The sequence below is a fragment of the Copadichromis virginalis genome, linkage group LG11 (genome assembly GCF_057382275.1).
Source record: "Copadichromis virginalis isolate Kocher_CV1m ecotype Utaka linkage group LG11, C_Virginalis_male_GT1.1, whole genome shotgun sequence".
Taxonomy (NCBI): Eukaryota; Metazoa; Chordata; class Actinopteri; order Cichliformes; family Cichlidae; genus Copadichromis; species Copadichromis virginalis.
In genome coordinates this window covers 40228622-40255797 of record NC_140628.1, presented here as the reverse complement: position 1 = coordinate 40255797, position 27176 = coordinate 40228622, and the positions used below count along the sequence as shown (strand labels likewise).

At 45.6% G+C, this 27176-nt stretch overlaps 1 protein-coding gene across 1 annotated transcript; it reads left to right on the top strand.

Moving 5' to 3' along the window:
* The first annotated feature begins 9806 nt into the window (after window positions 1-9806).
* On the top strand, window positions 9807-25639 carry kcnv1 (potassium voltage-gated channel modifier subfamily V member 1). Its single transcript, XM_085472528.1, has 4 exons — window positions 9807-9965; window positions 14968-15294; window positions 17785-18452; window positions 24704-25639. Exons 2-4 carry the CDS (start codon window positions 14981-14983, stop codon window positions 25213-25215), a joined length of 1494 nt encoding a protein of 497 aa, XP_085328654.1. The 5' UTR covers window positions 9807-9965; window positions 14968-14980; the 3' UTR covers window positions 25216-25639.
* Window positions 25640-27176: the final 1537 nt, after the last annotated feature.

Here is a 27176-nt window from a genome sequence, read left to right as displayed (position 1 = left end):
TGACGTCGCGTTGCCGCCCCCTGTGTTCACACTGCAGTACTACAGGCAGGAAAAAAAGGATTAAGACAACGATCAACTAAAACTGCAATAAAAAGGAGAAAAACATTTCAATCGAAGAAATGAAATAAAAAGAACAAAGCAAGACTCCTTATTTATAAAAACTACAAGTGCTGAACACCTCAAAGACTAAATCAACAAAAACAAATATACTGCTGTTAATGTTCGTCCTGCTGGTAATGAAATGATGGATTACTGCCTCAAAGGAGACAAAGATGTCACCTCATGAGAGACCAAACGAAACCAGGAGGACAAAGTCTGGCTTAACCGAACCAAAAGGAATTCGCTTTAATGAAAATGCAACGCCGATCGGAATAATGGAGGATAGTTTCAGCTGGTAGCTCCACATCTGTCACAGCTGCCCCGCTTCCCTGTACTGTTCGATCCCCGGCAGGTTGGAGGGTCGAACCGTTGACTGCAGGACGCCGTGAATCACATCACATGATGTGAACCATCGCAGCAGCTTTGACACTGCCGACGTCACACAGTCTGATCATTTTAAGCAATAAAAATTAATCAAATTGGATTAATTTAATACGATTTAAACACACGAACGACAGAGCACAGGTGAGCACTATCACAGCAGGTGAGGACAGATTGGGCGGGGCCACCTTACAGAGGAGGGAAAGACTTGACAGGCTATAAGAGTAAAAAGAACCAGAACCCAAAAGAGGAACCAGAACCTAAAAACAGAGATCAGGACCCCAAAACAGGAACCTCTCAGGCCGACACAAAGCTGCTGTAAACGAGTCCAAGAATGAATCTGAATCATTTAAAAACAACAACACGTCTGAAAATAAAAAGTGCCTTTAATCATTTCCCCTCCCTCCTTTTCCTCACAGCAGCACAAATTACGAACTGGAACTTTTTATGGCCCAGAAAGACGAGGGCTCTGCAGCGCCACCGTCTGTCAGTCCTGACAGGAAATGTATGCGAAGAGTTTCAAATTAAAACCGTGACTGTGAGCACGCTCAGTCTGCAGCTTCATGACATGAAACCATCAGCACACAGCAAACCCAGCATGCCCAAGTTAACACTGACAGATTTGATTTCAACATTAAAGCGTCTATATGGGTCCACACCATGAGCGTTAATTTAACTCTTTTTGGAGAGTTTTTAACTCTGATTTAGTGTTAAATCCCAAATCTGTCTGGAGTTGATCATTTAACACATCATTTAACTAACTAGGTGTTAAGAGTTTATATATTAACTCTCACAGAGTGTTTTATTTTAACTACATCGGAGTTATCTTCCAATTCATTGTAAAACTTCTGAAATTTTACAAATTCCTTTGGAAACAAACGTTTATTAAAAAGAGGCCATGTTTTTCTGAATAACCTTTGTTTTGAACTGTGCACCAGTGTACATGCTCTGACTTTCATTAGAATATTGTTTATCAAAGGGACATATGTGAGCTGGCAGTGCAAACAGCACGCTCATTACTCTTTTCTTCAGTACAATATGAACGTCCTCCCTTCATCACTTTGTGGAGCTCCAACTCCCCCCATATCCCACCTTCCCAAGCATATCCTGTGTGCAGAGTCAATAAAAGTTAATTGTGTACTAATTAATTGCAGCACAGTACAAAAAAAAAAAAAGAATAATTTCTGAGTAACACGTGGTTTGTATTTTCCCAAAAGACAGTTCCAGATACGAATCCATTGCCCATATTTAAAGCCAATATCAGAACAGGTTTGTTAACATGGTGCTCTCTCAAACAACCGAAGAACACAGACAACAGTTAATGCTGAACTACATATAAAACAGTCTGTTTCATTTTGACCTAAACCGTGTGCACAAAACTCTGCAGGGATGTCGACCCACAGTCAGCGCTTCTGCTGTTTGCTACGTCGGTTTGGTGGTTTTCAGGCTTCACGTAGCATCATTATGTCAACAATCTAAACATTGTTTTAGGTGTAATTGAGCCAAAACCTGACTGAATATTCATATACAAGCTGTTTTCCAAGGCTATAGTGTTTGACTGCAAACAACAGATTTCACCGAGCAGCGAAGCTAATGCCTTTCACGCCGCTTTGTCTCAACTCAAAAAAAGTCACAAAAGTAAAAGAAAGTAATAATAATTAAAACAATCTCAGAAAAAAATGACTTACCAAGCATGGCAGACAACTCAGAAATCTGTAGAGCAAAATGTTCTGAAACGGCTTCACTTTCGTGCTGGGGCCGGAGTCTGTGCATTTACTATTAGTGTCATAGCCCCTTTAGGAGTTCAGAGTTCAGAGGTCAAGAGTTCACGCTTCCATTGTAACGCCTCCAGATTTGATATAGAAACACTCGATTTTAACAGTATTATTTTACACCTCAGACTTACGTCTAAAGACTGTAACTGTCAAATTAAAGTACGAACACCAACATATTTAACACTTTTGAATTTGCTATGCAGGTCATTTCCAGGCCGGACACATGGTGGCGCTGTGGCAGCAGCGTCTGTGAGGCTCACAAAAGTGGAGCACATTTTTATTCTCGGGCTCAGTCGCACTGTTGCCTAGCAACAGCAGCAGCATCTCAGAGAGAGGGGCGTCCTGTATGGAGGGTGATTAATGCCGCGTATGGCTGCACACCAGCTCGCTCTCGTTATTATCAAGTTTCACACTTTGGATGTTTGTCTTCATCTCTGTGGACGGGAACAGGGTGGTTGCTGCTCCGCCTTTTCCTCTTCACCCCACACAGTGGGCAGAGTCAACTGTCCAATCAGAATTCAAAGCAAAACTGTAAAAAACATGAATTCTGCCTGCAGGGAATGAAGTAATTAGATTACACTGCAGGCAGATTTGTTACTGACGGAAGCCTCGTGGTGTCAGAGTGAAGCACACCGAGAATGATTAAGAAATAAAACTTTATGTAAATGCCACTTTGACTTATAAAGCCAGCAAACGCGTGTGAGCCCAGCCGAGTGTTTTACACCTGAAACGGTGAGTACACATTCTTTATGCTTCGTGTTCGAGGTAGACTGTTTTTACCTATAATAATTATTTTAACACTGAATATATGAGCTGAATGCGCGAATCTAGTCTATAAACAACAAAGAGTTTCAGGGCCAAATTAAGAAAAACATAATAATGAGTCAGTGCAACAAACCGATCAGCCGTCCTGCGATACAACACCCTCTTACTGCTCCAGGCCCTCGATGACCTCACAGCTGTTCAAATCCACTGTTCCACGATTTCCTGTGTGAGCAACTTCTGCAGTGTCTGTGCAGCGTTCTCACGCTGATCACCATCCTGCGTCTTTGAGCTGAAACACAAATCACGTTCTTCCTTTAACCATCCTGAAGTACGACCTCACAGTTTGTCCTGAAACAACAGCTGTAATCTGCACAGATCATTTGTTTTCTTCATGTTTCCATGATACTCAGTCCTGATACTCAGTCCTGATACTCAGCCATGATACTCAATCCTGATACTCAGTCCTGATACTCAGCGACGATACTCAGTCCTGATACTCGGCCATGATACTCAGCCACGATACTCAGTCCTGATACTCAGCCATGATACTCAGCCATGATATTCAGGCATGATACTCTATCCTGATACTCAGTCCTTATACTCAGCCACGATACTCAGTCCTGATACTCAGCCATGATACTCAGCCACGATACTCAGCCATGATACTCAGTCCTGATACTCAGCCATGATACTCAGCCACGATACTCAGCCATGATACTCAGCCATGATACTCAGCCACGATACTCAGCCATGATACTCAGTCCTGATACTCAGTCCTGATACTCAGCCACGATACTCAGTCCTGATACTCAGCCATGATACTCAGCCACGATACTCAGCCATGATACTCAGTCCTGATACTCAGCCACGATACTCAGCCATGATACTCAATCCTGATACTCAGTCCTGATACTCAGCCATGATACTCAGTCCTGATACTCAGCCATGATACTCAGCCACGATACTCAGCCATGATACTCAGTCCTGATACTCAGTCCTGATACTCAGCCACGATACTCATCCATGATACTCAGTCCTGATACTCAGCCATGATACTCAGCCATGATACTCAATCCTGATACTTAGTCCTGATACTCAGCCACGATACTCAGTCCTGATACTCAGCCATGATACTCAGCCACGATACTCAGCCATGATACTCAGTCCTGATACTCAGTCCTGATACTCAGCCATGATATTCAGGCATGATACTCAGTCCTGATACTCAGTCCTGATACTCAGCCACGATACTCAGTCCTGATACTCAGCCATGATACTCAGCCACGATACTCAGCCATGATACTCAGTCCTGATACTCAGTCCTGATACTCAGCCATGATATTCAGGCATGATACTCTATCCTGATACTCAGTCCTTATACTCAGCCACGATACTCAGTCCTGATACTCAGCCATGATACTCAGCCACGATACTCAGCCATGATACTCAGTCCTGATACTCAGCCACGATACTCAGCCATGATACTCAATCCTGATACTCAGTCCTGATACTCAGCCACGATACTCAGTCCTGATACTCAGCCATGATACTCAGCGACGATACTCAGCCATGATACTCAGTCCTGATACTCAGTCCTGATACTCAGCCATGATACTCAGTCCTGATACTCAGTCCTGATACTCAGCCACGATACTCAGTCCTGATACTCAGTCCTTATACTCAGCCACGATACTCATCCATGATACTCAGTCCTGATACTCAGTCCTGATACTCAGCCATGATACTCAGCCATGATACTCAGTCCTGATACTCAGTCATGATACTCAGCCATGATACTCATCCATGATACTCAGCCATGATACTCATCCATGATACTCAGCCACGATATTCAGCCATGATACTCAGTCCTGATATTCAGCCATGATACTCAGTCCTGATACTCAGTCCTGATACTCAGCGACGATACTCAGTCCTGATACTCAGTCCTGATACTCAGCCACGATACTCAGTCCTGATACTCAGCCACGATATTCAGCCATGATACTCAGTCCTGATATTCAGCCATGATACTCAGTCCTGATACTCAGTCCTGATACTCAGCCACGATACTCAGTCCTGATACTCAGTCCTTATACTCAGCCACGATACTCATCCATGATACTCAGTCCTGATACTCAGTCCTGATACTCAGCCATGATACTCAGCCATGATACTCAGTCCTGATACTCAGTCATGATACTCATCCATGATACTCAGCCATGATACTCATCCATGATACTCAGCCATGATACTCAGCCATGATATTCAGCCATGATACTCAGTCCTGATACTCAGTCCTGATACTCAGCCATGATACTCAGCCATGATACTCAGTCCTGATACTCAGTCATGATACTCAGCCATGATACTCAGTCCTGATACTCAGTCCTGATACTCGGCCATGATACTCAGCCATGATACTCAGTCCTGATATTCAGCCATGATACTCAGTCCTGATACTCAGTCCTGATACTCAGCCACGATACTCAGTCCTGATACTCAGTCCTTATACTCAGCCACGATACTCATCCATGATACTCAGTCCTGATACTCAGTCCTGATACTCAGCCATGATACTCAGCCATGATACTCAGTCCTGATACTCAGTCATGATACTCATCCATGATACTCAGCCATGATACTCATCCATGATACTCAGCCATGATACTCAGCCATGATATTCAGCCATGATACTCAGTCCTGATACTCAGTCCTGATACTCAGCCATGATACTCAGCCATGATACTCAGTCCTGATACTCAGTCATGATACTCAGCCATGATACTCATCCATGATACTCAGTCCTGATACTCAGTCCTGATACTCGGCCATGATACTCAGCCATGATACTCAGTCCTGATACTCAGCCATGATACTCAATCCTGATACTCAGTCCTGATACTCAGCCACGATACTCAGTCCTGATACTCAGCCATGATACTCAGCCACGATACTCAGCCATGATACTCAGTCCTGATACTCAGTCCTGATACTCAGCCATGATATTCAGGCATGATACTCAGTCCTGATACTCAGTCCTGATACTCAGCCACGATACTCAGTCCTGATACTCAGCCATGATACTCAGCCACGATACTCAGCCATGATACTCAGTCCTGATACTCAGTCCTGATACTCAGCCATGATATTCAGGCATGATACTCTATCCTGATACTCAGTCCTTATACTCAGCCACGATACTCAGTCCTGATACTCAGCCATGATACTCAGCCACGATACTCAGCCATGATACTCAGTCCTGATACTCAGCCACGATACTCAGCCATGATACTCAATCCTGATACTCAGTCCTGATACTCAGCCACGATACTCAGTCCTGATACTCAGCCATGATACTCAGCGACGATACTCAGCCATGATACTCAGTCCTGATACTCAGTCCTGATACTCAGCCATGATACTCAGTCCTGATACTCAGTCCTGATACTCAGCCACGATACTCAGTCCTGATACTCAGTCCTTATACTCAGCCACGATACTCATCCATGATACTCAGTCCTGATACTCAGTCCTGATACTCAGCCATGATACTCAGCCATGATACTCAGTCCTGATACTCAGTCATGATACTCAGCCATGATACTCATCCATGATACTCAGCCATGATACTCATCCATGATACTCAGCCACGATATTCAGCCATGATACTCAGTCCTGATATTCAGCCATGATACTCAGTCCTGATACTCAGTCCTGATACTCAGCGACGATACTCAGTCCTGATACTCAGTCCTGATACTCAGCCACGATACTCAGTCCTGATACTCAGCCACGATATTCAGCCATGATACTCAGTCCTGATATTCAGCCATGATACTCAGTCCTGATACTCAGTCCTGATACTCAGCCACGATACTCAGTCCTGATACTCAGTCCTTATACTCAGCCACGATACTCATCCATGATACTCAGTCCTGATACTCAGTCCTGATACTCAGCCATGATACTCAGCCATGATACTCAGTCCTGATACTCAGTCATGATACTCATCCATGATACTCAGCCATGATACTCATCCATGATACTCAGCCATGATACTCAGCCATGATATTCAGCCATGATACTCAGTCCTGATACTCAGTCCTGATACTCAGCCATGATACTCAGCCATGATACTCAGTCCTGATACTCAGTCATGATACTCAGCCATGATACTCATCCATGATACTCAGTCCTGATACTCAGTCCTGATACTCGGCCATGATACTCAGCCATGATACTCAGTCCTGATACTCAGCCATGATACTCAATCCTGATACTCAGTCCTGATACTCAGCCACGATACTCAGTCCTGATACTCATCCATGATACTCAGTCCTGATACTCATCCATGATACTCATCCATGATACTCAGTCCTGATACTCAGCCATGATACTCATCCATGATACTCAGTCCTGATACTCAGTCCTGATACTCGGCCATGATACTCAGCCATGATACTCAATCCTGATACTCAGTCCTGATACTCAGCCACGATACTCAGTCCTGATACTCATCCATGATACTCAGCCACGATATTCAGCCATGATACTCAGTCCTGATACTCAGTCCTTATACTCAGCCACGATACTCAGTCCTGATACTCAGCCATGATACTCAGCCACGATACTCAGCCATGATACTCAGTCCTGATACTCAGCCACGATACTCAGCCATGATACTCAGTCCTGATACTCAGCCACGATACTCAGCCACGATACTCAGCCATGATACTCAGTCCTGATACTCAGCCACGATACTCAGCCATGATACTCAATCCTGATACTTAGTCCTGATACTCAGCCACGATACTCAGTCCTGATACTCAGTCATGATACTCAGCCACGATACTCAGCCATGATACTCAGTCCTGATACTCAGCCACGATACTCAGCCATGATACTCAGTCCTGATACTCAGTCCTGATACTCAGCCATGATACTCAGCCACGATACTCAGCCATGATACTCAGTCCTGATACTCAGCCATGATACTCAGCCATGATACTCAATCCTGATACTTAGTCCTGATACTCAGCCACGATACTCAGTCCTGATACTCAGTCATGATACTCAGCCATGATACTCATCCATGATACTCAGTCCTGATACTCAGTCCTGATACTCGGCCATGATACTCAGCCATGATACTCAGTCCTGATACTCAGCCATGATACTCAATCCTGATACTCAGTCCTGATACTCAGCCATGATACTCAGCCATGATACTCAGTCCTGATACTCAGCCATGATACTCAGCCACGATACTCAGCCATGATACTCAGTCCTGATACTCAGTCCTGATACTCAGCCATGATACTCAGCCACGATACTCAGCCATGATACTCAGTCCTGATACTCAGTCCTGATACTCAGCCATGATACTCAGCCATGATATTCAGCCATGATACTCAGCCATGATATTCAGCCACGATACTCAGCCATGATACTCAGTCCTGATACTCAGTCCTGATACTCAGCCATGATACTCAGTCCTGATACTCAGCCACGATACTCAGTCCTGATACTCAGTCCTGATACTCAGCCATGATACTCAGCCATGATACTCAGTCCTGATACTCAGCCATGATACTCAGCCATGATACTCAGCCATGATATTCAGCCATGATACTCAGCCATGATACTCAGCCATGATATTCAGCCATGATACTCAGTCCTGATACTCAGTCATGATACTCGGCCATGATACTCATCCATGATACTCAGTCCTGATACTCAGTCCTGATACTCAGCCATGATACTCAGCCATGATACTCAGTCCTGATACTCAGTCATGATACTCAGCCATGATACTCAGCCATGATACTCAGTCATGATACTCGGCCACGATACTCAGCCATGATACTCAGTCCTGATACTCAGTCCTGATACTCAGCCATGATACTCAGCCATGATATTCAGCCATGATACTCAGCCATGATATTCAGCCACGATACTCAGCCATGATACTCAGTCCTGATACTCAGTCCTGATACTCAGCCATGATACTCAGTCCTGATACTCAGCCACGATACTCAGTCCTGATACTCAGTCCTGATACTCAGTCCTGATACTCGGCCATGATACTCAGCCATGATACTCAGTCCTGATACTCAGTCCTGATACTCAGCCATGATACTCAGCCATGATACTCAGTCCTGATACTCAGCCATGATACTCAGCCATGATATTCAGCCATGATACTCAGCCATGATACTCAGCCATGATATTCAGCCATGATACTCAGTCCTGATACTCAGCCATGATACTCAGCCATGATATTCAGCCATGATACTCAGCCATGATACTCAGCCATGATATTCAGCCATGATACTCAGTCCTGATACTCAGTCATGATACTCGGCCATGATACTCATCCATGATACTCAGTCCTGATACTCAGTCCTGATACTCAGCCATGATACTCAGTCCTGATATTCAACCATGATACTCAGTCCTGATACATAGTCCTGATACTCAGCCATGATACTCAGTCCTGATACTCAGTCCTGATACTCAGCCATGATACTCAGCCATGATACTCAGTCCTGATACTCAGCCATGATACTCAGTCCTGATACTCACAGCTGTGATGACCAACATCACTTTAACACTGATGCTGAAGATGTGATATCAGTCATGACTGGAATATCAGTACTTGCTTTATTCATCTTCATGCACGCTCACACGTCTGCACCGCTGCTCTCAGGGTGCTGCTTGTTTGCCACCTCATACTGCAGTGTGTCACTAAGCGGCCTCCATACCTACAGCCTCAGTTTTAAAAGCACACCGCGAATCAGAGAGAGCAGAGAGCTGGAGGGAGCGCCAGGTCCTCCTGCTACAGACCTCCTCTCTGAACACCTCCTCGTCTCTGACACCAGCTGGACTTTCTCTCTGCTGTCAGCATGTGAGGACGTGGAGCTATCGCCTCTTCATTTGGAGCAGGTGAGTCCGTCAGCTGAGGTGTTTTCACTGAAGCAGCTCTCAGGTGGTCTGAAAACTGTGACCTGTCATTTCTGTGCATGTGTTTTAGGACACGTCTGTAATCTGCAGCTGATGCAAAGACTCTCTCCAAACGGAGTCATCGACTCTTTGCTTAAACGAAGATTTTAAGCTTTTAATAAAAGACCCAAACTGTCACTTTAACCTGGGGGGTGGGGGTGGGGGGTGTAAACTGAGGTGTGTTTGTGTTCTCCTCAAGTCCTGGAGGGAAATGTTTCATGTTCTGCTGCTGGTTTGATCATCTTCATCATCACCGTCATCGTCTTCCTGTAAACAGGTCAGGGGCGATTCAAGCATTAGAGCTTTGGGGGTGAGAGCTGCCCAGCCAGGCAAGATAAATCATAAGATTCTTAAATTCATCAAGTCCCTCTGTGCCTGGGTCCTCGTCACAAAACATGACATCACTGTTTTGTACATTTGAACACAATTTAATCCCACATCTGTGAAAGAAAAGCAAAACACTTTTTTGAAAAGTCTGTAACAAAACCATCAAATCTGATAAAGGTTATTTAAATGCTGCTAAAGAAGAATGGATTGGAATAGAAAACATACATATGCTAACCTTAATTACTGGGGGAGAATAATGAATGATGCTCATAGTAAAAAGTAAACTGACTGCGTTTTTTGGACAGAGATTCACTTTTAATGTGTGTGTGTAATATAATACAGATACATAAAAAACGCTCCCAAAACAGAATAAATTATTACAAATAAAAATCTTTACTGCAGATACTAATTTTACTAATTTAATAAGACTAATTTTGTGTTGTAAGAATTATGACTTTCATGCTTTCATGGTGGTGCTTGGGAGAGCTTGACCTTTTCTCAGGTGGTCCACACTGTAACAAGTGTGAGAAACACTGATAAGTGTGTGTGTGCTTTTGGAAAACATTTAAAGCTGCTGTACAGAATCTTTGAAACAAGCTTAAAACACTTTTAGAAACAGAGCATCTGCTTCTCTTTACAGCTGCTCGCTCCACCAGGGCTGTTTGGCTCTTTCTGATAGTGAACACATGTGATGCACGTACTGCAGCAGTCATACAGACAACTGGACGGTCCAAAGGTTGGCCGACCTGTTACTGGCTGAGGTTTTAGCAGAGCTGTGGCTGAACCACATACAAATATATCATGAATTTCAATCTCCCCGATCAATGATAATGTTATGTTGGAATGTTGTTAAAGAGGCTCAAAGTGTTTCAGCCCAGTTTGTTTAGCAGATTCTGTTTAGCAGCTTTAATACAGGGAGGACACAACTTCCAGACTGTGAGCAAAATCAGGTTTTTTCTCTTTGTCAGTTTCACAGTTTCTGCCTGTCACTGCTCCCTGTCTGTTTGCTTACCTGGTTCTTCCTGACCTTGTACTTTCTCCTCACGTTCCCTCTTTCCTCTCTCCCTCTTTGGACTGACAATCGAACACAAATAGATTCAACTAGATGAAAAATTACATTAATATGAAAAAATACTAAAAATACTCCTCTCTCAGTTTAGTTTCAACCAAAAGGAAAATAACCAAACCACATGAACATCTAATAAAAGATATAAATATTGAAACTGATCCAACATTATTCTTGATTGAGGGATCATTTGATTTTACACTTTTACCTGAATGTGGCTCTTTTTTTTGAAAAACAACTTCCTTATATCCATTATGAACCTGGCTGTCTGCACAAAAACAATGGTAAATGGCCTGTATTTGTATAGCGCTTTAGTAGTCATCCACACATTCATACACTGATGCTGGCAAGCTACATTGTAGCCACAGCCACCCTGGGGCGCACTGACATGTGTGCGCCCCAGGGTGGCCCCAAAACACACACACACACACACACACACACACACACACACACACACACACACACACACACACAACAGGAGTTATAAGGTTAATGGGCATCCAGTCAGTTAGTACCCATTTCAAACAGGACAGTGGTAACAACAGCAGGCTGCAGACAATTTTAAGTTTTAGGTTTTAAACAGGCTGTATACATTTCAATGGGAGCAACAGGGCGGTCGAATGTCGCTGATTTTACTACAGAGCAGGTCGGATTGTAGGGCAGCAAACATTGTAAGAAAACATGTTTCCAACACTGCAGGTTACCTGTTTTTCAGCTAAAAAGAAACATGTTCTGACTCCTACCAACTATATAAAGAGCAACTGAAGGTTAAATGCAGCTAATATGTCCTGTTTTAACCCTTGGATGCACAACCTACCAGTACTCTACCTCTGTGGGTGGGAAACTCCCACTAGGTTTATATCTGGGACTCTCCACCATTTGACCTTAGAACTGAAGAAGCTTCTCGGATGAGAGGTGAAACGTCTTCAAGCAACTTAAAGAAGTCCAGACGCTTTTCTTTGCAAGCTCCTTTGACCACGATGACCTGGATGACTGAGAACCTTCACAGACATCCTACCAGTACCTACACTCTTCCACGAGTGGGGTCAAAAATGACCCCAAATAGAAACAATGCATTTTGCTATAAACGCAGTTGTTATTCTTCCAAATCTTTAAAACAAAGAGTTGTAATATTTTCATATTTGAGGTGTTCCTCATAAAACATGTTTGTGACATGAGGCACTTTGCATTTTTATTTATTTTTTCATTAATTTTAAGAAATTGCAGTTTTTGTATCACTTGTACCACTTTTGTATGCTTGCTCTGCATATACTGCAGGAGCTCGGTCTTCCCTCTGAAAGGCACAAGTTGTTCATCCACTGTAACACAGTCACTGAGGATGAATTTCTGCCTGCAGTTGACCAGGAACAGGCCCCATATGTAGCTGAAAGCTGCCACGTGGTTTGTTTTCAGTCGGTAGGCTCTGGTCCTCTTGTCATCAAAGTGCAAGACGGGCGAATATCTTTAAATCTTTGAATTGACATAGTGGCCTTGTACAATGGGTTATGCAGAGGACTCCCAAAAAGCACACCGACTGGTACATCCCAGTTCGTCTCACTTCCTGCAAGGATGGTCAATCAAATGAAGGCCAGGAGCTTATGTTTGATTACATTTTTCCACTCTTTTCCCCTGTCTGTGGCGACTCTTCGTGCCTCCATGTTTGTGCATGTCAGCACCTCTTCTATTATATTATCAGACATGAACATCTTCCATGCATTTACTGGGGAGACAGTAGTAGACCCAGGTGCAAGCCCTGGCTGACTAATTCAGAATATTGTGGCTAGAGCAGTAAGAGGGGCTCATTCTGTGTCTGACTGGCTTGTTCAGTGGGGAAGGGGGGGGGGGGGGGGACAATACTCTGGGTCCTCTATATCTTAGATGTCAGATTCTGAGTCAATGCCTCTGACGGGCTCTTCATCCCATCCGTCCTGGATCATTTGTAGGGCCACAGGGATCCTAGCTGGCCTCATAGCGGCCGTGTTACTTTAGATATTAAAAAAAAAACATCAGAAAGGACAATGTTTGAAATGCACAGGAAACTATAAACAGGGCTGCACATAAATGGTCCACAGGTGCACATTCGCTGTCAAAATAAAAGACACGCACCAGATAAGAAATTGGGATGCTCGTTTGCGTACATTAGATGTTCTGGAGGAGGACAGACATTTGTTCAGAACTCTTAAAGATGTCGAAGAAGCAAGCTCCGTAAGCAATTACTTTGGTGTTCCTCCACCGCAAAAGAAGCGCGTATTCTCTGAATACTTTTATTTTGACAGCGAATGTGCACCTGCAGACCACTTATGTGCAGCCCTGACTATAAATCATGTATGTTACTGTGTAAAAATTAATTCTTGATCCATCAGAAGTGTAAGTGGGTCAGTCAGAGATGCTAGGAATGAAAGTTTCATAGAAGATTCCAGAGGAACTGCTTGGGGTCATTTCTGACCCCACTTGTGGAAGAGTGGGGTAGTGATACAAAAACTGCATTTTTTATAAATTAATGAAAAAAAAATGCAAATGGCCTCATGTTACACACATATTTTATGAGGAATACCTGGAATATGGATATATTACAACTTTACATTTTAAAGATTTCGAAGAAAAACAACCTGTGGGGTCATTTTTGACCCCACATGTGCATCTAAGGGTTGAGGCAGGCACTAACACCTCTGCTCCGCTGCGTCTCAGCCACCATCGCTCTGGCAGCAACGGTGCTGGAGCCAGAGCAGGGGAGAGCTGGAACAAACCATTTTAGGAGGGGGGGGGGGGTTATCTATACATTTGTTGTTAAAATGTGTCGACACTCGACCCCCTGCTGTTCTCAGGCTTCACAGCCAATACTGTCAAACAGGAAGTGAGTTTACGTCCACACATCAGAGAGTCCACTGGGACGCTTCATTAGTGATTCACACGTCTGAGCCAACCACACCCAGCAGCGCTTTCAGGTGGTGGACAGCACCTCGCTCTCTCCTCGTGGAACATTCAGAGTAAGAATGACAAATTTGGACAGAGACACCACAGAAAAAGGAATGAATGGTGACAGGAAGAGATTCATCAGATTACTTAGGACTGCTCGCTGCGATATTTCCATACAGCGCAGATCTGCTTCATGCTTTCAGCCTGATTCTCTTCTCTCTGATTCGTCCATGCTGCCGGCGCACGTACTTAGCATCCTCCCCTCAACACATAACAGAGTCTCATCTGCATACAGCGACACGTCTCGTTCCTTTCTTCCAGCTCCTGCTCTCCGTTCTTAGTAACAAAAGAGTAATCGGGTGTTTACGGGTACAGAGAAAGGTTTTTGGGGACTGACTCGCTGCTTTCTTTAACAATCACATCCTCTCTCGATGCTCCAGCAGCAGGATTAAAGTCGCTCATGTTTATTCAGCAGTTTCTACTCATAAACACGTCAATGCTTCCTGACAGGAGCCGATTCCACCAGTCAGCAGTGTTGTTGAGGATTTAAGCGTAAACAACAACCAGGCCGCTGTATGCATGTCAGTGTGCCCCCTGTTGGCCAAATGCTGTCTTCTCACCCCTGTGCTCCTCCAGCTCCTCCTCCACCATGAGCGTCTTCTCCAGTTCGATGGCTGGTCTGGGGTCGGAGGTGTGTGGCGACACCGCCTCCCTGGTCTCTTTGGAGTCAAGCGTTTTCCTCAGCGAGCGGACGGCGTCCTGCGTCAGCGACACACTCAACTTCTTCATCATCAACGTTGGCGGGAGTCGCTACATGCTGTCGCAGGATCTGCTGGCGTCCTACCCGGAGACCCGGCTGGGGAAACTGGCCTGCTGCAGCCGAGACTCGGCGCTGGAGCTCTGCGACGATGCCGACTTCCTGGAGAACGAATTCTTCTTTGACAGGAACTCCCAGGCTTTCCAGTAGGTGGCGCTCTTTCTCCTTGCAGAGACAACGAGTTTAAAGTTAAAGTTTAAAGTTAATGTGCTTGTGCTGGCCTGCCTGTAGCTGCTGTAGACACGGCGCTGATGACTCGTAAAATTAAAAACTAAATGTAAGAGCACTCAGAGCTGCAGACTTTATAGGTTTCTATTTTTTATTAGTTTTTATTTAAATAAATTATTTGAGGGTTTTTTAGCTTCCAGAGTTGGTTTGAGTTCAGCGTTTTTGTTTTCATCATGTGGCCGGGATTTCAGATTACCATGACAACACCATCAACACACAGGCAGATTTTTAGGTGTTGTTGTCTGTTTTTATATTTTTATGACATCTGATTTAAAATTCGATCGCATTTCTTCCCTTTTATCTTTGCCATTGCTCAGAGGAAGCTTCACTTCACACCTGGCGGTCTATGTTCAGGTGACCTCTGTTCAGATTAGTAAGGGTGAAGAAGTGAAAAGTGAGCATGCTCAGTCGGCTCAGTTTTCTGCAGTAAAATAGCAGGGTCACGTCTGGCACGCTGACGGCAAGCATCGTGCCTTGATCGGGCGCGCTCAGACGGTGACGGGCTCTGAACACGGGAAAATAAAGTTTCCTTCTGTCTTTTCTTCTTCTTGTTTCATGACATCTGATTTAAAGTAGAGATGGCACGATACCACTTTTTTATGTCCGATACCGATACCGATATCATAAATTTGGATATCGGCTGATACCGATATGAATCCGATATAGTGTTTTTAATCAATAAAACTGTTTTTTTAATATCTTACTGCATTTTGTATAAGTTCATACTCAAGTTTAAATAAACAAAACACTAAAGCTATTCTGTTATACTGTATGCAAAAAATACACTGCACCCAAAATATTTCACAGTTCAGCAAAACTGATCAATCTAATAAACTTAAACCTGCTCCATCCTCCCTGTTTGATGCAGGGTGGAAAAAAATGCACAGAAATCAATTCTTTTTCAAGAATAATTAAATAGATTCAACATCTTTCTTCAACAAAACTGCAGACTGCACAGATGGTTCCCAAAGGAAAAAGTACTACAGCTTACTAGGGTATATTAGACTTAATAGTTACTATATACAGTAATGGACTTCTATATATTTTACATCAGATTCAAACTTTGGTTGTAAGATTCAGATAATTATTTATTAAAAGCCGACATTTTAAATGAGAATAAGAAAGAAAAGTATGTCTTTGTGCCCCCTTTTCCCTGTTCATGCCCTATCGGCCCCCCTGGCTAAACTTTGCTAGATCCGCCCCTGCACAGTTACAGCCGTCAGCTGCGTAGAAAAGGATCCTGGTGTAGAAAGTAATATTAAATAAATTCTAACAACAGCTGATCAAGCTTAAACGTGCTGCTGTTGTTCAGCTGCTGGTTTCCTCTTTCTGGTGCAAAGTGGGCCAAAAACAAACAAGAGAGATGATCAGCTGATCATTGATCATGATTGAAGCAGCAACAGGAGAGGGAGGGGGAGGCAGTCGCTCCATATATATCAGTTGTTAAGCTTAACGCTGGAATGCTTTACAAACATTCAGAGATGAACTTACTTCTCTCGGGGATGAAATGCTGGTTTGGTAGCGAGGCTACAAATACACAAAGCCGCTCGATCACGTGACCACACTGCTCCCACGTGCTACGGTTATGAGCTGAGTTACGCTGTATTGCAAGTTTTGTGAGGTGCTTTTCTGATATTTAATGGATCGAATTACATTTTTTATTTCTCTCCGTTATCCGATCCAGTAATTTAGGTCAGTATCGGACCGATACTGATAGGTAATATCGGATCAGTCCATCTCTAATTTAAACCAAATAAATTTGAAGGTTTATGAACATATACTGTGATATCCAGCAGGGGGCGGCTCCTCTGATTGGACAGAAGTCTCTGACGAGGTGTTCCTCCTGCTCAGCTGATCTCTGAGCTCAGTCCTTCCGTCCTGATGGGTTTCTGGTCTCAGTCTGACTGAAGTCCCTTTAGCGGGACTTCCTGTCTACTTCTGCGGTCGCTACCACATGACTCTGTCCTGGTTTTTAGTTTAATCCACCTTTCGTTCATCACGCCAATATGGTGAGATTTCACTAACATAAGAGACATGGCGGCGGTCGTGTTCACCTTATAAATTTTATTTTGGCTCCATGAACAGGTGACGATTAGAGGACTTTGGTTTATCTCAGATGAAGGACGCCAAGGCTCTTTCAAGCCACAAGGACGGACGTCACTGAGCCCAGAGATCGGCTAAGCAGGGGGATCACCTCCTCGTAGACTTCTGTCCAATCAGGCTTCAGAGGAGTCGCCCCCTGCTGGACTTTAGAAGGATGCAGGAGAACAGCACTGAAGCCTGGCAGGTCTCTGCTTGGACCGTCACCCTGAACTGCTCTGATCCAGACTCTGGATGTTTGTTTGGACTGTTTCTTCAGTCAGAGTCGTGCAGACTGAGCTCACCTGTGTCTTTGTGTTTGTCCACAGGTACGTGATGAACTACTACCAGACGGGTCACCTGCACGTCATGGAGGAGCTGTGTGAGATCTCCTTCCTGCAGGAGATCGAGTACTGGGGCATCGACGAGCTCTGCATCAACCCCTGCTGCCGTGAGCGCTACTACCGCCGCAAGGAGCAGAAGGAAAGCCTCGAGGTACAACGGGAGCTCGATGCCGACGATGGGGATGAGGACTTTGCGGGCATCGCCTGCCCAGGCACTCGCCGCCGCCTCTGGGACGTCCTTGAGAAACCCGAGTCATCGCGCGCTGCTCGGACCTTTGGCTCGCTCTCGATGTTCTTCGTGGTGTTGTCGGTCATCAACATGGTGCTCATCTCGCTGGACTTAGGTGAGGACTTTGGAGTGGGCGGCCTCGGCATCGGCGCTCCGCTGCTCTTCGACACCCTGGAATACGTGTGTGTCGTGTGGTTCACGATCGAGCTGGTGCTTCGGTTCCTCTGCGTTAGGGACAAGTGCCGATTCAGTCGGAGCATTCCCAACGTGATCGATCTGCTCGCCATCCTCCCGTTCTACGTGACACTGGCGGTGGAGAACCTCCACGGAGGATCCACTGAGCTGGAGAACATGGGCCGTGTGGTGCAGGTGCTCCGCCTCCTGAGGTCGCTCCGCATGCTGAAGCTGGGCCGGCACTTGACAGGTAAAAACTCCTCATACCTGTTATTAACCTCTGTCTCTCTTCCACAGCATGTCTTTATCCTGTCTTCCTTCTCTCACCCCAACCAATCACAGCAGATGGCCCCGCCCCTCCCTGAGCCTGGTTCTGCTGGAGGTTTCTTCCTGTTAAAAGGGAGTTTTTCCTTCCCACTGTCGCCAAAGTGCTGCTCAATCAGGGTCATATAATTGCTGGGTTTTCTTCAGACACCTTTCAGATTCAAATACTCTAAGAAAGGATCAGTCTCACTGACTCTTATCACATTTCCAGCTGCTCTGTCTTTTCTTTAAACTCAAATATCTTAACAAAGGAGAAATGAAACGTGTTGGATGTATTCCAGCCGGTCAATGATAATTGTTAATGAGTTACTTTAAAGGCTTTCCTGCTCTGCATGTGCATCGCAGCAGCACTAGTTATCTTTAGGTTTTAGCACAAAATACCACATCAGCACCTGAAAGCCTTCATTTGCACTGTTTATGAGACAGTGGTGAGGGTGCGTATGAGTGACAGCTGGGATAAAGGTGGAGGTGGGAGTACATCAGGGATCTGCTCTGAGGCCCTTCCTGTTTGCAGATGATGTCAGGCAGGAGTCTTTATGATCTCCAGTGAGAGCTTAGAGCAGGTGGAGGTCTGCTCTGCAGAGGTGGAGGTGAGCCTGGAGAGAAAAGGAATGAAAGTTGTAGAAGATGAAACAATCCATGTGTGCGAATGAGAGAGAGGCAGGTGAACATGCTGGAGCAGAGGATGAGTTTAAATACCTGGGCTCAACCGTCTACAGAGAGGTGACGAAGAGAGTGCAGGCAGGTGGAGCGGGTGGAGGCAAGTGTGACAGAAGGACACCGTGAAAAGGGAAGGTCAAAGGATGGAGGTGAGACCTGCTGTGATGGGTGGAGCCGAGCTGAAGGTGTTCAGGTGTTCAGTGAGCAGGCTGGACGTGAGGGACGGCTCAGAGTCAGAGAGGCTGAGATGGTCTGAGCTGCAGGCAGGTGGAGGTTCATGGATGTAGTGAAGGAGGATGTGCAGAGGGTTGGAGTGTGAAATCAGTTCCTGTAAAAGTAGGTGTGAGATCAGACTCGCCTGAAATGGCAGTTTTATTAGAGCGCTGCATGTGACGGATTTAAGGCATGATGCAAAGATCCGGGGAGAGAAGAAGAAATGGAAATCCTGTCAGAGCGAAGCCGCTGCTGTGAGATTACAGCCGGGAGGTTCTCCGAGGACAACAAAGACCAGAATATATATAGATTCTCATCCTGGCGAATGAGCGAGGAAGTATGATTACGTGAGCCCGAGTGTGTCAGGCTGACGTACGAGCGCTTTGATCTGAGTGATTTGGGGAAGGCTGATCATCCCTGGACTCAGCTCATGAATAATAAAAGGAAAAGGCAGAGGGAGGAACTTTAATCATCTTAAACTATTGAAATAAATAATACAGAGAAAAGGCAAAGACTGAAGTCGGGCTGTAAAACTGAGAGAAAAATAGGTTACAAGTGTAATCTGCAGGTATAACAGCTGAGGGTGACTAACGGTCTGCTGCACAAACACACTCACTGAGCACATCACACGCCAGAGTCCTGAAGAGGCTTCATCTCCTGTGACCTAAAAACGATCGGGAACCACCGAGGGAACTAAAGATCAGGACTGAAGATCCAACAATATCACCAGGATCTCCAAACCCTGACGTTGTGAAATGAACATTCCAGAAAGCTTTTTATATATATATATATTTTTACCATATATGTGTATATATACATATATATGGTAAAAATATATATACATACATATATATATATATATTTTTTTACCATATATATATATATATATATATATATATATAGGTATGTATACGTAAATATATATATATATATATATATATATAAACACCCAGCACGCCCCTGCGGGCGGTTTATCCTTCAAGCTCGGGTCCTCTACCAGAGGCCTGGGAGCTTGAGGGTCCTGCGCAGTATCTTAGCTGTTCCCAGGACTGCGCTCTTCTGGACAGAGATCTCCGATGTTGTTCCCGGGATCTGCTGGAGCCACTCGCCTATCTTGGGAGTCACCGCACCTAGTGCTCCGATTACCACGGGGACCACTGTTACCTTCACCCTCCACATCCTCTCGAGCTCTTCTCTGAGCCCTTGGTATTTCTCCAGCTTCTCGTGTTCCTTCTTCCTGATATTGCTGTCATTCGGAACCGCTACATCGATCACTACGGCCATCTTCTTCTGTTTGTCTACCACCACTATGTCCGGTTGGTTAGTCACCACCATTTTGTCCGTCTGTATCTGGAAGTCCCACAGGATCTTAGCTCGGTCATTCTCCACCACCCTTGGGGGCATCTCCCATTTTGACCTCGGGACTTCCAGGTTATACTCCGCACAGATGTTCCTGTACACTATGCCGGCCACTTGGTTATGGCGTTCCATGTATGCCTTGCCTGCTAGCATCTTGCACCCTGCTGTTATGTGCTGGATTGTCTCTGGGGCATCTTTACACAGCCTGCACCTGGGGTCTTGCCTGGTGTGATAGACCCCAGCCTCTATGGATCTTGTACTCAGAGCTTGTTCTTGTGCTGCCATGATTAGTGCCTCTGTGCTGTCTTTCAGTCCAGCTTTGTCCAGCCACTGGTAGGATTTCTGGATATCAGCCACCTCCTCTATCTGCCGGTGGTACATACCGTGCAGGGGCCTGTCCTTCCATGATGGTTCCTCGTCTCCCTCCTCTTTCTTGGGTTTCTGCTGCCTGAGGTATTCACTGAGCACTCGGTCAGTTGGGGCCATCTTCCCAATGTATTCTTGGATGTTCGTTGTCTCATCCTGGACTGTGGTGCTGACACTCACCAGTCCCCGGCCCCCTTCCTTCCGCTTAGCGTACAGCCTCAGGGTGCTGGACTTGGGGTGAAACCCTCCATGCATGGTAAGGAGCTTTCTTGTCTTTATGTCAGTGGCTTCTATCTCCTCCTTTGGCCAGCCTATTACCCCAGCAGGGTACCTGATCACGGGCAGGGCGTACGTGTTGATGGCCCGGATCTTGTTCTTACCATTCAGCTGACTCCTCAGGACTTGCCTGACCCTCTGCAGGTACTTGGTGGTTGCAGCTTTTCTTGCGGCCTCTTCATGGTTCCCATTCGCCTGCGGGATCCCCAAGTACTTGTAACTGTCCTCTATGTCTGCAATGTTGCCTTCTGGTAGTTCAATCCCCTCAGTTCTGACTACCTTCCCTCTCTTTGTTACCATCCGACTACACTTCTCCAGTCCGAACGACATTCCAATGTCATTGCTGTATAGCCTGGTAGTGTGGATCAGTGAATCGATGTCTCGTTCACTCTTGGCATACAGCTTGATGTCATCCATGTACAGGAGGTGGCTGACAACTGCTCCGTTCCGTAGTCGGTATCCGTAGCCAGTCTTGTTAATGATCTCACTGAGGGGGTTCAGGCCTATGCAGAACAGCAGTGGGGACAGAGCATCTCCTTGGTAGATCCCGCACTTGATGGTGACTTGTGCTATGGGCTTGGAGTTGGCCTCTAGTGTTGTACGCCACATCCCCATTGAGTTCCTGATGAAGGCTCTTAGGGTCCCATTGATCTTGTACAATTCTAGGCATTCCAGTATCCAGCTGTGGGGCATTGAGTCATAGGCCTTCTTGTAATCAATCCAGGCAGTGCACAGGTTGGTCAGTCTGGTCTTGCAGTCTCGGCTGATTGTTCTGTCTACCAGTAGCTGGTGTTTTGCGCCTCTGGTATTCTTGCCAATTCCTTTCTGTGTCCCGCTCATGTATTGACCCATGTGCCTGTTCATCTTAGCCGATATGATGCCTGACAGGAGCTTCCATGTAGTACTGAGGCAGGTTATTGGTCGGTAGTTGGAGGGGACCGGTCCCTTCTTTGGGTCCTTGGGGATCAGGACCGTCCGGCCTTCAGTTAGCCATTCCGGGTGTCTCTCGTTAACTAGCAGCTGGTTCATTTGTGCTGCCAGACGCTCGTGGAGTGCAGTTAGCTTCTTCAGCCAGTAGGCGTGAACCATGTCGGGCCCTGGTGCTGTCCAACTCTTCATACTGGAGACCCTTTCTTGGATATCTGCCACTGTGATGGTTACTGGACCCTGTTCAGGGAGGTCGCTGTGGTCTGCCCTCAGATCCTCTAGCCACTGAGCATTGCCGTTATGGGTTGCATCCTTCTCCCATATGCTCTTCCAGTATTGCTCCGTCTCCAGCCTTGGTGGTGCTGTTCTCTTATTGTTCCCTTGCCACTGAGAGTACACCTTTGCTGGTTCTGTGGAGAACAGCTGGTTTATTCTCCTGCCTTCTATCTCTCTGGTGTACCTCCTCAAGCGGCTGGCCAAGGCTGTGAGTCTTTGCTTGGCAGTTTCCAAGGCCTCAGGTATGGACAGCTTGCTGTATTTCTTAGGCACCTTATTCGTCGCACCTTTCTGCAACTCCGTTAGTTGGCTAACCTCTCTCCGTGCTACTTTGATCTTGCCCTCTAGCCTCCTTCTCCATGGAGGGTACTGCCCCTTGTGGCTGTTCAACTTGTAGCCAAGCATCTCACTGATCACTGCTGCCGTATTGTAGATCAGCTTGTTAGTGTCGGTAATCGTGGTTGTAGGTATTGCCCGTAGTGCTATATATATATATATATATATATATATATATATATATATATATATATATATATATATATATGGTATGTATACGTAAATATATATATATATACACGAACGAACGAACATCCAAGAATACATTGGGAAGATGGCCCCAACTGACCGAGTGCTCAGTGAATACCTCAGGCAGCAGAAACCCAAGAAAGAGGAGGGAAACGAGGAACCATCATGGAAGGACAGGCCCCTGCACGGTATGTACCACCGGCAGATAGAGGAGGCTGATATCCAGAAATCCTACCAGTGGCTGGACAAAGCTGGACTGAAAGACAGCACAGAGGCACTAATCATGGCAGCACAAGAACAAGCTCTGAGCACAAGATCCATAGAGGCTGGGGTCTATCACACCAGGCAAGACCCCAGGTGCAGGCTGTGTAAAGATGCCCCAGAGACAATCCAGCACATAACAGCAGGGTGCAAGATGCTAGCAGGCAAGGCATACATGGAACGCCATAACCAAGTGGCCGGCATAGTGTACAGGAACATCTGTGCCGAGTATAACCTGGAAGTCCCGAGGTCAAAATGGGAGATGCCCCCAAGGGTGGTGGAGAATGACCGAGCTAAGATCCTGTGGGACTTCCAGATACAGACGGACAAAATGGTGGTGGCTAACCAACCGGACATAGTGGTGGTAGACAAACAGAAGAAGACGGCCGTAGTGATCGATGTAGCGGTTCCAAATGACAGCAATATCAGGAAGAAGGAACACGAGAAGCTGGAGAAATACCAAGGGCTCAGAGAAGAGCTCGAGAGGATGTGGAGGGTGAAGGTAACGGTGGTCCCCGTGGTAATCGGAGCACTAGGTGCGGTGACTCCCAAGCTAGGCGAGTGGCTCCAGCAGATCCCGGGAACAACATCGGAGATCTCTGTCCAGAAGAGCGCAGTCCTGGGAACAGCTAAGATACTGCGCAGGACCCTCAAGCTCCCAGGCCTCTGGTAGAGGACCCGAGCTTGAAGGATAAACCGCCCGCAGGGGCGTGCTGGGTGTTTTTTTTATACCTATATATATATATATATATGTATATATACATACATATATATATATAGGAGGAGTTTGCACATTCTTCCCGTGTTTGCGTGGGTTCTCCAGTTTCGTCCCACAGTCCAAAGACATGCTCTTTGTGGGGACAGGTGAATTGAAAAATCTAAATTGCCCATAGGTGTGAATGTGGGAGTGAATGGTTGTCTGTCACTGTGACAGACTGGCGACCTGTCCAGGGTGGACCCCGCCTCTCACCCTATGACAGCTGGGATAGGCTCCAGCACCCCCCGCGACCCTGAAAAGGATAAGCGGGAGCGAATGGATGGATGAATTGTCACATTACATATATATTCAAAGAACCATAACAACTTGCCTTGAGGATCTTTATATTGTGAGGTAGGCCCTCCAATAATCCAGAGAATCAGACTTTGGCGACAGCGGGAAGGAAAAACTCGCTTGGAACAGGAAGAAACGTGCAGCAGAACCAAGCTCAGGAAGGGAGCTGTTGGGTTAGGGGGAGGAAGTCGTGAGAAAACAGGATCAATAATAGTAAGAGGTGTATAAACGCCGTCTGTGACCTCCGTCTCTCTTCCTTCCAGGTTTGAAGTCTCTCGGTATGACCATCGCGCAGTGCTACGAGGAGGTCGGCCTTCTGCTCCTCTTCCTCGGTGTGGGCATCTCCATCTTCGCGACCGCAGTCTTCGCCCTGGAACACGACCTTCCTGCCACCACCTTCACCAGCGTTCCCACCGCCTGGTGGTGGGCGACCACGTCTATGACCACGGTGGGCTACGGGGACGTGCGGCCCGACACGGCGGTGGGTAAGGTGCTCGCCTTCCTCTGCATCCTGTCTGGGATCCTAATCCTGGCGCTCCCCATCGCCATCATCAACGACCGCTTCTCTGCCTGCTACTTCACCCTGAAGGTGAAGGAGGCGGCGATACGACACGGCGAGATGCTGAAGCGGCTGGCCCGTGGCTCGGTGGGGGAGGCGGGGCCGGGCGTGAACCTGAGGGACGCCTATGCCCGGAGTGTGCTGGAGATGATGAGGCTGCACGGGCGGGAGAGGGCGAGCACTAGAAGCAGCGGGGGTGACGAGCTATGGTGGTAGCAAGAACAGCCCCGCCCCTATGACCTCTGACCCCTCTGAGAAACGCACACACGATGACCCCAGCAGCAGCACGCTGTACATTCGGTGTGTCACGTATGTGTCCAGCAGCAGCGTGTTCCCGTTTAACTCATGAATTTATTTACAAAACACATTTTCTCTCTGAACATTAGTCCCGCCCCCAAAATAAAGCAGGTGGCGCAGATGTCTTCCTGATGCGCAGTGGGTGTAACTCTGCAAGTCTGAACAATACTCAGATGAGCGCACTCAGGCTTGTTCTGATTGGCTGTTGGGTTTGTCTTACACGTCTCAGATGTCTAACATTAAATCTGTGCTTTGATCTTAAGCTACATTCACACGTTTCCCTCAGAGGCAATGAACCTTGTGTTCAATCATCATCGTCACGATCAATAAAGCTTTATTCAAGGATGGTTTGTGATTCATTTCTGTCATGGTGTCGATGTGGAAGGTAAATAAAATACAGACTCGGGGGGAGGAGATTAACTGAAAGCTAGCCATCATTATAAAATTACTCATTACTAACGAACATTAGTATATCATCATCATCATCATTATTATTATGTCATCAGCTGTTATTATAATGTTATTACACTAATATTATTATGTCATTCAATTCAGCCATCTTCAGCAAACACTTCTGCTTCTACACCTCTTTTCAGCTCATCTTTTTGCTTCTTTACCTCTTTTCAGAAGAAATTCTTCTGATTCACCTCTTTTCTGCCAAATGTTTAGCCTTTTCACCTCTTATCAGCACAATTCTCAGCCTCTTCTGCTCATTTGCCATCACCAGTGTGTGAATGTGTGTGTGAATGGGTGGATGACTGGATATGTAAAGCGCTTTGGGGTCCTTAGGGACTAGTAAAGCGCTATATAAATACAGGCCATTTACCAGGGAGATGAGAACCTGCCTTGCGTACCAGAAGGGCCGGGTTCGAATCCTGCTCAGGGCAACATTTTTTTGCTTTTTTTTTTTCAACTTTTTCAGCTTTTTTCAGCCCTTAAGGCATCCACACAGCATTTTCGCAGGAAATGCAAATTTTTCTAGTTGTGTGGATGCCTTAATAGGCATCCACACTATTGAGTTCCTGTTTCTCTTTATTCTTTATTATTCCGGGTGTTTCCGTACACTTTTCGCCGTGGATCTACTTCCACAATTTTTGTGCTATTTTCACCATTCAAACTCTAAACTGTTCTGCTCTTTCTGCTAATGCCGGCTATGACTTTTGGTGTTTATTACTATTATACTTTTTAAAATATTACACTTTTTTCCTTTAATTTGTCCCATTGAAATGAATGGGAAACTTCCACAATTCTGCTAAAACTTTCTTGTCTTTGAAACTTAACTACTGCCTCATACTTTCACCTAGAAACTCCATTCAAACTTTAAAACGTTCTCAAATTATTGGGCTATTCCTGTGTGATTCAGCTTTTTCAGATCTTCTACCGTTTTCATCTTATCTCTCTTTAAGTCTTTAGTGGCAAAATTGTGATTTTTCAGAAAATACATGCGTTGCTATGGTTGCTATGCAATTAACTCAGAGGGGACAGTGAAACTGTTTGAATTTTCTCTTCATGTCCAAACAACTTCTTGCTACTCGCTCAATTTCCACTCAAGCCCCACAAATTATACATCAAAACGTAGGTATTTTTGCTGGCTTTCAGAAAATGCCCCTATCATTGTTGTGGGACTCATAGATATTTTGCAAATCTCCTCAGAGTAACACAAAGTGTGAAAACTCTCCATATAAACTCAATGGAGAGTTTGTTCAAAATCACCGCTGGATTTCTGTAATGAGAGGCATTTTCAAATTGTCATATCTCCTTAACGAAGCGAAGTTAAGACATAAGGCTTGTCCCTGTATATCTTCAGACACTCCTGATGCTCACAATTCAAGAATTATTTTCTCACCTATTACCGTTCTGAGATGAGTTAGACTTGATTG